General features: G+C 43.8%; 1 protein-coding gene across 4 annotated transcripts in view; it reads left to right on the forward strand.

Annotated features, from left to right (window-relative positions):
* Positions 1–11,685, forward strand: part of LOC119010882 (limbic system associated membrane protein) — a 446,072-nt gene extending 434,387 nt beyond the window's left edge. For all 4 annotated transcript variants that reach the window (XM_037083477.1, XM_037083460.1, XM_037083451.1 and 1 more), the window contains 2 exons: positions 3,607–3,755; positions 7,508–11,685. In XM_037083477.1, coding sequence (XP_036939372.1) covers positions 3,607–3,755; positions 7,508–7,605 — 247 coding nt within the window. In that variant the 3' untranslated portion in view covers positions 7,606–11,685. The remainder of the gene's footprint in view (positions 1–3,606; positions 3,756–7,507) is intronic.
* Positions 11,686–12,141: the final 456 nt, after the last annotated feature.

A 12,141-nucleotide genomic window follows, 5' to 3' on the forward strand; every position in this document is an offset into this window, starting at 1 on the left:
CAGTCCTGGTCAGAGCTGCTGTGAATGACCTCCGTGGTGTATCCCCTGTTGTCAAACTGACCTCCGTCCATCTCGGAGGCTGTGTTCAGCCCCGCTCTGCCATCACAAGTGTCTTCACCGGGAGTTGGCTGAGCTCAGTAGGGCTAAGCACTGATCTCCAGTCAGTTATAAGGGCCACTTAGCTGCACAGTTAACTACTATAGTTACAGTATGTTTTTCATCAAAAGAAGGGTTTCAGGAGAGTCTTCACTTTCAAACAGTGCGATGAAGTAAGAAGAACCTCGTTCTGAAGCAGTATATGTATTGAGGGCTTTTTTAGGCTTTTTACAGTGTAGGATCAACCAGTGTCCAAGCAATTTTTTAAAAGTAGGATGTCGCTCCTGCGTGATAAATCACTCCATCCATGTTTATAACATGAGACAATCCAGAGTGAGCTGTTCGCCAACGTGACAGACATGCCGGTTTGTTGTTTTGCCTGCTGATACATGGCTGTCACAGCCACCGGACCGTTTTCAATCATCTCTGGGTTACAAGTCTCCGCAGGACTCTCCACTTGATTTCATTTATCATTGGCCTTGAATCATAACCGGCCCGTCACTTTCTCTGGCAGTGATAACCTACTTTAGATGCTCCCACACGCTACAGAATCAAATCTGTCCATCTGATGATTCGCTCTGGTCTTTCATCTCTACCGGCCTGCGACTGCAGGCCTGCGCACACATTGCATGCCCCCCACCAAATAGTCAGGTCAAGTCATTTCAATCTGGGATTTGATGTAACGGAGAGGCACCGAGAAACCGATGGCTGAAGATAACCAGAGGAGCGCTGCTGCCCTCTGCCTGCGAGGAGAGACACCAAGCGCCCCACAATGGTGGTGAGAACACTTGAGAAACTTCCCCTCCGTGCACGCTCTCTGCCAACTTCTCTGATAATGTACTCAAGTCCATTCTTGCCAGATGAAGACGCTGGCGGAGACGCGGGCACACTTGAACTTGGAATCAGAAGTGAGAAAGGCTGTCGGCTGCAGATGTCCGCGAGTCAGCGTGTTAAAAGCGAAGAAAAGCAGAGAACGTTGAGCTGGATGAATGTAACAGAGAAGACAATGCAGGGATCCACTTCTTCACACTCCAGTTTTTTTTTTGTTTTTTTTTTACTGCTGCTGTGTAATTGAACTTGTGTGCAGATAAAACCTGAAAGCGTGTTCTGTTTCTCTTGACCTGTTTGGGTCAGTTTACCCCCCCCCATGCGGCCATTACAATCCTGCACTGTCATCTATAGTAAAAATAGCTGTTTGCCTTCCCCGTGGTGTTGTGCATTATCTGGGTCTTTCAGCATGCTCTGCGGGAAGGCTGGCCTTTTTAATAGCGCCGTCACTTCTCATGAGGACACACTGGAGAATATATCTGCTGCCGGCCTTATCTTCGGGAGGGACGAGGGGCTTGCTTTTTAGATTAAGTGGGGACACTGCCGGTACACTGGCCCTCCCTTAGGTCTTTCTTTTCGCTCTCTCGCTCTTTCAGATACCCGCGCACACACTGCGCCGCCGCCGCCATTCCCAAGGTGTCCCCACGGGAAGGACCTCAGCACTTTATCAAGTCGCTGCTCCCCAGTGAGCCAAATTATGCTGGGGCCACGATGTGCGTTTTTTTTTTTTTTCCTTTTTATGTTAATACTTCCTATCAGCCAAGGATGTGTCAGCATAAACTTCCGCTCCCCTGCTCAAATTCCGATTACCACATTACCCGGACTTAAGCAGGATTAAGTCGAGGCGCCTTAAATGAACTTCACCTCATTCACGATACGGAAAGGGCTCAATCAGCCCAGAACAAGGCAGAATCCATTATGTGCACCGTGTCGTTTTTTTTGTTTGGTTGTGATGATGTAAGGAACAGTTCATCAGCGAGGTACACAGCTCGAGTCAGCAAATTGTATTGATTCATTTGTGCCGGAAGGAGTTCAAGGTGGACGTAATTGATTGTCAGAAGTTTGGTGCTTTTTAAGACTCCCGGTAGTGGAAGGAAGGACTCTCCAGCAGCATACTAATCTTTCATCCTGAAATGGAATAACAATGAGCCCGTCTGTTTGTTTGATGACAACATAATAATCCAACAAAAAGAGAGTAATGGCATCTGAATTCTTGAGTTATAACAAAAAGTCCACATAAAACAAGTAACCACACAGAAATACATCCTTAGCGTTGTTCTCATATTTGCCGGGGCCTCTTTCTGCAGGAGTCCGCCATGTTTCTGCAGTATAGTACAGGAGGGTTAGGCGAGGTGAGAGGCACTCAGCTGGTTGACCGCATCTAGCTTTCTGCAGCCACACTGCCAAAATGCCACCCAGGATAAAATGTGAGCAATCTGAAAGCGTTCATGTCATAGGCTAGATACACGTAATTGACATTTCCACAAAAACGCTTTATATCATGTTCAGATTACATCTTTATGACTTGACTCTCTGGTGGGTAGCTGGGGAGGGGGGGTGGATTTGCAGGCAAGACGGCCGATAAGCCAGAGACCACAGTGTAGGTGTGAAAACACTGGATATTTTTGCCGAGGGCTGACAACGTTGCAACATTTACAAACGTGACGCCCCGGGATATTTTAGGGAAGACCACAAGACAAGGTGTTTATGGTGTTTATGGCAACCAAATACAGGTACTCTGAGCCAAAACACAATGGTTTCCTAACCCGCGCCAAGTGTTTTTGTGCCTAGACTAAACCTGATCCTGATTTATTCCTGGTGTCTGGGTTGCTAGTTGCCACTTAATCCTGCACACTGCTTCACTTGACAAAAAAAGAGAGAGAGAGAGAGAGAGAGAGAGAGAGAGAGAGAGAGAGAGAGAGAGTGATGGAGAGCCTGGACAGTGACATTGGCTGTCTGAAAACAGCAGCTTGTTTTCTTTGCCCAACAAATAACCCAAAGGTCAGGGACTGCTTAGTGGTGAGTGCAGCATTGTGCTGCACTGTTCAAAGGTCAGTTCAAAAATGAGAAAGGCTTATCTCCCCTCAACGCCTACGCTCGGGAAGTTCGCTGACATGACACTGACCCCTGCTTTTTGCAAAGTGATTGCCAGCAACAAAGCATAACTCATTGTGGAATATTAGTCATTAGCCATCCAAGGACTTTTACTTTCCTCTGAATAAGGACATTTTCTGATGCATCTTTGGAGAAGTTAAGGTTTGTTGTTTATGTGTAAGCTCATGGATTTGGCTCTCATGTGGATAAAGGTGACAAATTAAATGTCTTATTGTGAGTCATTTGGCTAAAAACACTTGCAGAAAACCTATTTATCATCACAGTATGTTCTCGAGGCAGCAGCATTGCGCCTCTGGAATATAACAGCACATTCAAGAATCCTGTCAACCACATTGTGAAAATTGACACGTTGTTGTAAGGCACATAATCAAGTCTATTTTAAGCAGTGAGGTAGGCTGTGACTAAGCTGACTAGCAAGCGTGTATTCAGTTTTCCGCACAGACGCCGCACCACTTTATTATTTTACCTGAAAAGGTCACAAACTCCCTTCTGGCTTCGACTTTTAATTTTCCTTCATTTGCAGTTTACTTGAAATGACCTCACTTTCACTGCCTCTCTCCTCTCCAGGCTGTCTAATTCCCAGGGCATCAACATCCAGATTTCTGGCACTACCGCCATTCTCGTGATAGCCAACGTCACCGAAGAGGATTATGGGAATTACACCTGTGTGGCCTCGAACCGACTGGGCGTCCAGAATGCCAGTCTTTTCCTCTATAGTAAGTATAGACAGCAGCTTGAAGTTTGAAACCAGAGCTGAACGCCTCAGTGTTGGAGCAAACCCCCTTTCAGATTATTGTGAGTTTTCAAGGTGAGACCGAAAGAATCAATTCCATTAACCCAGCTTCCTACTGAATCACTGAGGAGTCAGCGGGCAGGGAGCTCAGTGGGTGTGTGCTTTTTTTTTTTTTTTTTCAGCTTCACTGCAAGAGGTGACCAAGCGGAGACTCTTATGACAGCCTGAATGTGCATTCATTTTTTTGTCATTTGGCGAACAGTGAGGGTCATTTGAACCCTCGTGAGAATTCTGGGATGTGGGTGACGTTCAGAAGTTTTGATGGTTTTAAGTTCACCCAAAAATGAAAATTCTGTCATTATCTACTCACCTTCATGCTGATGTGTGAAGTTCCATTGTCGACAAAAAACAGCGCCGCAGCATTCTCCTAAACAACTGAACTAGAGAAAAAGAATAATGTCGTAATCCAAATCTCTGAAAGCTCTAACATCCCAAATTGATTGGGGATGTCATTTACACCCTTTTTAAAGCTGAAATCTTCAGTCTAGCTGCTAAGCTTCATGAGCTTGACTGTTTGTGTCGAGGGGTGTAAATAAAGTCTTTACAAATCATTTTGGGATCTCGGGGCTCCCAGAGACATGGATTAAGCCTGGCAAGCTGTGTGAAGTCTTTTTCTCTCTCTCTCTCTCTCTCTCTCTGGTGATTTTTACTTTCTAAAACAAGTTTAGTTTTAGTTTTAGTTTCATCTACTTCAATCGTTTAAGAGAAGGCTGCTGCACTACGAAACTTCAACCAACTTTTCATGGGCGCTTGATGCCTGAATATCGATTTCTGGGTGAATTTATCCTCTCAGTGAAGTCGTAAAATAGTTGTCTCTCTCCAACTCTGTCCTCAGATGATCCAAATCCCTTCTCAATACCCCAAAAATGTCCCAAAATGGCACAAGAGTGTTCGTTTTCTTTACTGCCAGTACAGATTGGTGGGAAATACCTCAATATCCTAAAATAGAAGCTTTGTAATCAGACTTTCATTTTCTTTTTTTTTTTCATTTTAAAGTGGAGAGAAATTACCCCCAAAGGGTTTGTTCATGTATATTCCATAATGTACCCAATATGTGATTTACTACTTAAAATCATGATAAAGATCTGGGCAGCAGAGCAACATTTGTAATCACAGCCCAAATGTCAGTCATTACTGCAGCATATGAGCTGGTTAATCTTTTAACAACGAGGTAACTTTTGTTGCATGACCCATTTTGGCCACTGGAGGGCAGAAAATACTCCTATTTCATTCTCATCCACCAGACATGAGGGAAACATTAGCATTCATTGTGACTTGACGTTCAAACTACCACATGAATTAGATCTATCACTGACTGTCTTTATTCAGCCCTTTTTTTTTGGGTCGCCACCAACTTCTCCCGGCTCTTTAGCTGCTAGACTCTCACATAAGTTCACCAGCCTTGCCACTTGTCGGTGAGCAGGTAGGACTCGGGAGGTTTATCGGACTGGATCTGCTGGTAATGATTACAGGTGGAGGCTGCTGAGAGCAGCACAGATTAAACCAGTTAAATAGCTGAGCCAGAAGTTCCCCAAAAAAGTGCTTATCAATTGCGTTGGCAGCATATGGCCAATCGCAGACATGGACGACTGTTGGCAGCTGAGCGGAACATGTCAGTTCACTCAAAGTTCAACACGTAATCCAGACTAAAACCCGCGCGGCTTCAGCGGACACATATGAAGGACAGCTGTGTGAACGTGGAAACGAACCGGCTCATGATGTCACCACTCCATGATTAGGCCACGAGCTGATCCGACCACAGTTACATTTGTGTGTTCCACTGAATTAACGCGTTCCTTGGATGAATGCTGATGCCGCTTGCCGACAGCTTTAGCCTTAATCTTCCAGCTGCAACCAGCACGGTGATTCGGGAGCAGATAGATATACTATATTATCCACAGTGGTCGGCCTACTTTCATATCTCGTAAGCGCAACAAGTACAAGGCTTTATTGCTTTATTCCATCTCTGTTCTAGGATGATAATAGAATATAAAAAAATATTTTTTAAAAATAAATAACTCTAAATGGGTTTTGACATTGTTTGCAGCCAACAGGAAAAAAATGAAATGAAGAAGACACGGGGGGGGGCTTCCTCCACAGGATATTATGTGAGACATAATGACATTTTCCAGAAAACCACTTGGTCAGAAGGCAGCGTGCTTTTATATGTCTCGATCTGTTACCTTGCCCCCGCAGCAACGAAGATCAGCGCTACATCAGCTGTCCTTCTTGTGATGGAATGATGATTTTTGCATTTAAGCTCTTATTTTGTTGTCACTGAGAGCTCAAAGGCATGCCAAAACACAAAAAGAAACAAAACACATTAAAGAAAACATCTTAATAATGTTGACAGCGCACAACTGAATGCGGGGAAACACTGCGAGTCGCACAGAGCAGAACAGAAGTGAGTTACAAAAACAGTTCAATTCAAAACACGGCAAAAGTGAAAGTTTGTTTGTTTGTTTGTTTTGCTTTGTTTTAACATTCTGATTGCACCACTGGGATATTATGTGCAGTTATTCCAACTGGAAGCCTTGTAATCAGCAAATGGCTGAATGTTGATTAACAGCAAATACATGCGATAGCCTCTGAAACGTGCAATCAGAATGCTAAAACTAGTACAGAATTGTTTTTTGAAAAAAGCCAAGAACAGCCATGAGTTGATTTTCTTTGGTGTAGTTTTGTTATCTCATTATAACAAAGCTTCGTTTGACGACGGGTTGACTTACGTCTTTATCTTGAGAAAAAGGGCAGATTTCTCAAGATGGCGAGATGATTTCTCAAGAGAGAGCTACCTCACTGCTGCCGAGCTAGTCCCCATTCTTAAATAGGCCACGACTGATCTGAATGTTGTCGCTCACAAATAGACACAATGCAATTTCTGCCTTAGACCTGATTCAGTCTGATTTCACATTTCTAGCTTTAATGCAATGACTACATCTGTCAAGAACAGAAGATAGCTGCTACTGATCAGGGCGGCTGTGGCTCGGGGGTAGAGCCAGGGTCTTGTTATTGTAAGGTCGCTGGGTTGATTCCCCTGGTCTGCACTGTCAATGTGTCCTTGGGCAAGACAACAAAGGGTCATTCACTAGAAGTGGACCTGCCAGGTCGGGATGGTTTGACTGTCACCGGGTCTCGCTCTAAATCTGAGGCGTCCAGTGAGGACAGTCAAGAGTGCTGTGTGTTATTTAATCTGTGTATGCATTTTTTTATCAGTAATGAACACAGCACAACTAAAAGGAATGTGCATGCAATATAATGTGATTTAATGCGACCTACGATCAATAAGGCTGGACTATGGATTATACGCTACATTACAAAAGGAGGGCCTTCTTGGCTTGTGTAGGTGAGTAATGGATTGGCAACCTAAGTCGCTTTGAAAGTCTCATGGCGACAGAGAGCCTTCAGTGCCACCGTGTTTTTACCACACATATAGTGTGGTTAAATGCCCCTTCTGTGCTCTCTGAATTAGGAACTGGGCTGGAGCTTCCACCTCTTAAAGTCTCCTGTAGTAAGGAAACATTACAGTTCTCCTATTTACAGGACTCAGAGGACGTCCACGTGTACATTTTTAAAAGAGTGAACCAAAACTGCAGCACTACGTTATTCTCAAGAGACCGTGTCTGTGTTCTGAGCGAGCCCTCTGACAGTGTCTCTGTTTCTCTCTCTGTACAGGACCCGGGACAGGTCGAGATATCAACGGCTCTGCCGGTGTATCTCAATCACTGTGGCTCCTGCTGGCCAGCTTCGCCTGCCTTTTCTTCAAGTGTTAATACAGCTGCCCTCCTCCTCCTCCTTCTCCTCCTCCTCCTCCTCCTCTTCTTCTTCTTCTCCCCTCCTCCTGGCCTTCCCTCCTTCCTCCACCTCCTTGTCTCCAACTCACCGACCATCCTTATTGCTACCTTATTACCAACTTGACCCCCCCGACCACCACCACCACCACCACCACCATCCAGACTGTTTGCATCATGATACGAAAACCTTACGTGCTCTCGAGCACCGCTTACAGATATTGCGAAAAAGTGATGGGTTATGAGTAAAAATGTTATAGGTACAACACAAAGAAACAGTGAACTGAGGGACAGAACACAAGCAAACAGTGCTTCTTTTCAAGAATGGCATTGTTTCTTCTCAATTCATATGCACTTCTTTGTTTCCGCTATATCTTGTCTTCGGGGTCTGGATCGGGTTTGGGATTTTTCTTGCATCTTTTTGTCATCATGGGAATGAAAGCAGAGGCAGCCCCGCTCACAGGGGTGCCAAACAATCAATTGTCTCTAGAAGTACTGAAGACATAAGGTATATTCCTTCTTATGCCCATAGATGCATTATTTTAACTTTAAAATAATCTTTTGTTTTGATTTAACCGAGTGTTTAACCAGTGCATTTATGAGCAACATGCAAAGTATCTGCCAAATATCCATATTTATAGATCTGAGACTAACACACACAAACAAATCAAAAGGGAAAAATACAGCAGTGTGATTCTGTAATGAGATCAGAGCCTGATATTAAACTATGTTCTATTAATAAGCTGATGCTACTAGACTGAAACAAAGATTAAGAGTATTAGATGGATATCTCCCGCAATCAATGACATCGTTTCCGGATGCAGCAGCTGCTTGGGTTGTCGCCGTCGAGCCCAGAAATCCAGGAGTGACGCAGTGAATAGAATCTTGACGTGTAACCACGCCTACACCCCATCATTCAGTGGCTTTGCAGCCACGCGCCTTTACTCCAGAAAACCAACTCCTCTTTTGTTTTGCAGCAGGAAAAGAAACACAGTAAGGTCACGATAATGAAGCGTACTGTACATAGTAAAACATTTTGTATTTCTCTACAATATAAGACGAAATTGGGGGGGGGGGGGGGGGGGTTGGTTGCAGCGTGCATCGCCACCATACTGTGCAGCTTGTCTCTGCTCCACAGCAGGCTGCACCCTTAGCCACAGTACACACAGTATACTGTACCGTATACAGACATTCGCTTTTCTTTTTAGTTTCCGAGGTTTAGGATCATTCTTCGATACTGCTGGAATTTGGATAAAAATGTATGACACCAATGAATGACTTTTTTTTTTTTCTCTCTCTCTCTTTCAAAGAAGTATGTGTGTTTTAATATGAAACGATACGGAAAAATACATGCTATATTGATATTGAGGTTAATTTGTTTTGTTTCTGTCTTTACCTCATTCATATTAGATGTGTGTGTATATATACTTGAATCCAATGTCCTTATACTATATGAAAAGGCAAATCCTATGTGTCCATGTGTCTGAGTAGGGTAGCAACTTGTTGAGGATGAGTAACTCGTAGATCTCTCGAAGATACCGGCAACCCTGCTCGTCATGTGAACTGAGGCCCATTAGACAACGATGTTGGTGAAAAGAACAAAAGCTCTGGCATTAAAAGAAGATAGTTCTGTGCAGTTATTATTGCACCTATCCTTGAGATGATACAAAAGCGCCGGCTTACGTGAAGAACCGGAGAGATTATGTTTAACTTGTTAAGCTCCACCAACACAATGTGGAGGGGTAAAAGAATATTGAATGCTTGTTTCCCTCAGTGGTCAGCAAAGGCCACCGCTGATGGGCTTCTGTAACAGAATAACACATTAAATGACGCGTCCCACAGCTCATCTTCTCGTCACGCCGACGCTTCTTTTTCTTTGTGAACAAAATGGTTAAATGGAGACCACGTGTGTCATATTTTGTAAAAAAAAAAAAAAAAAGAAAGAAAGAAAAGAAAAGAAAAAAAAACCTCACAAGAAGAAGATCTTTCGTGCAGTGCAGCTCTTTCAGGAAACAGCTCAGAGGTCAGATGCCGAGCCGTGATGAGAATTGCTGAAACTGGTGCACTATTCTTTTTTTTTTTCTGCCATTCATTTCAACCAAGGTGACTAATAGCGCGTGGACTCCAGCGCCCAGCTCAGCCCTCTCCACCCCTGGATGTGCGCGCGTGTCTCCGCTCTTCTAAACAACCAAGCCGGAATAGTACCAGTACTGTAAAACACACGTGTAAATTAATGTCATCCTTTGTCATGCATTAAAGACATTGTTCCCAGTGTTTTCATTGTAAATGCTTCTGAGGCCGTGGCCGTGTGACTTTGTGATGTCACGTGGGGTAGAGCTGTACCAGAGACTTGATAGAGGATGCTGCTCCAATGAAAGCTGAAGCATTTAAAATAGTTTAAAAGCAGCATTTCTGTCGCAGCATTCACAGTATCTTCCAGTCAGATGTCTCCGTCTGGGAAGTGTCGAGAAAGCAGCTTGTTTTTAACGCTTCCATCCTCTGTGCTTTGCTTTTTTTGTTGTTTTTTTTTCTACAACTGAACAAATCCGGTGTGTCTGCTTTAACGCGGACGAACTTGACTCCTGAAGCTTTTCTACAACATCAGTGTTTCTGCTTTTTTGCCCATATTGAGGACGCTAGCCTGTCTGCGGCGACCGCCTTCTTGCCGTGGTGAGAAGCGAGCGATCTGGAACCCGTGATGAAATTGTTCTTCATGATGCATGAGAGTGATCTGTGCTTACACGTCTATTTCAGTACTTCCGTCTGTCTCGCGATGTGTCGCGTATTAAAAAAAGAAGAAAAAAAAAAAACCTCAGGGCAGAGCTAGGCTGGCCTTGGGCAGACTCTCAGACAAAACTTTTTCTCGTTTTTTGGGTTTTTTTTTTTTTTTGCCGGAGGAGACCCCAAGAGACTACCAAGAGCAGGGTCAGATATCTCCGAGGTCGTGTGCGGTACTTACTTTAACCTGCGTGGGCTGCATGATGGGTAGAGGTAGCGTGAGGAATCCCGTTTGAAGGATGCGCCTGTAAGCTGGCTATCATTGAATCTTGAATTCAGGTGAATTTTTTTTTTTTTTTTTTCCTCACCGACATGTGTCCATGCAGGTTAAAAACAGCCAATGAGCACTGACTGATAGATACTTAGACCACCTATGTAAAAGCCATGCAGCTCTGTCTCATCCATAAAGCTGACAGGAATAAGGAAGTATTGTCCTTCCATTGCTCATAGAGACCAACAGCCAGCCTACGGACACAGCAGCGCCCCCCGTCCCTCCCTTGTAGACAGACTTGGATATCTACTGAAGACTGTAGAGACAGCTTTCTAGTTTACTATTGAGCATAGCCTCAAAACATCCCCATCGCTTCACTGTTGGCTTACGTATGTGCGCGTGTGTGCTCTGATTCTGATTCTTTTCCGTTGTTATTACGACCCGAGAAGCCAACACCAGGCGTGAGTTAGCCGAGAGCTAGCTCTTCTATTTTTTTTTTTTTTTTCCCGCTGACGGTTACAGTAGTAACCCTCTAATTTTAGGTTAAGATTTTCTTTCTTTCTTTCCTTTCCTCCTCTGTGTGTATATATAGTATGATGTTTCTACAGTAGAATGTTGTAAAAGTCAGCAAATCCATGGGATCGTGTTTATACAACTCCACATTTAAAGATTTAAAGAGAAAATGTAACTATCACGTTTATACGTCCCTTCCCCTTCTCGCGGGGAAATGGAGATTCCAGTCATGGATTATGACAAAGAAATGTCCCATTTTGTTTTCTTTCTTTTCTTTTTTTTTCTATTTTATTTTACTTTATTATGGCATAAGGTGATTGCAGTCAGTTTCTAAAAAAAATAAAGAAAGAAAAACATGCTATGTAATAAAGGTATATGAGAAAATGTTCATAACACAAAATAAAGTTGTTTGGATTTAATGTTCTGTATTTGAATGTGACTTGAGCTGTCGGGGCAGTAACCTCTTTTCTTTGGAGATAGCTTGGAACACACGGAATCCTAATGATGGTACTGTCGTGTTTATCACCATGTAACATGCAAATAAAAATAATATATGTATTGTTATATTCTCTCTGGAGGACATTTTTGTATGTGACACACGACTCAGATTGAGCTCGTCACCAGAGGGATTGTTCCGGTTTCACTCTTGTCATGCTAAAGATGGGAGGTAAGGCCGGGCGGACCTCAGCGGCGGTGTGGCACAGGCGCACTACTGCCGTGGGTAAGGCTGCATTAAAATGTTTCACCACAAGGTGTCAGGACAACCCAAATTATGCCCTCGCTGTGTCATGGCATCTGGCAGGATGGGGGACACAAAGACAGCATTCTGCATCATTATTAGACTCTGACTCAAAAGATGAACAGTGTCAAAGGTCGGGGTGGGGGGCGGGCCTTTAGCTGCATAGAGTCCTGCAAAATAAAGAATAAGAACTGCTGAGAAAATGTGGGTGGTAAAGGTGGATGTTATATTTTATACGTACCACAACTGTCTCTATACAGAAGGACTGGGTGTAGAA

Source organism: Acanthopagrus latus, chromosome 2 (genome assembly GCF_904848185.1).
Source record: "Acanthopagrus latus isolate v.2019 chromosome 2, fAcaLat1.1, whole genome shotgun sequence".
NCBI classification, from domain to species: Eukaryota; Metazoa; Chordata; class Actinopteri; order Spariformes; family Sparidae; genus Acanthopagrus; species Acanthopagrus latus.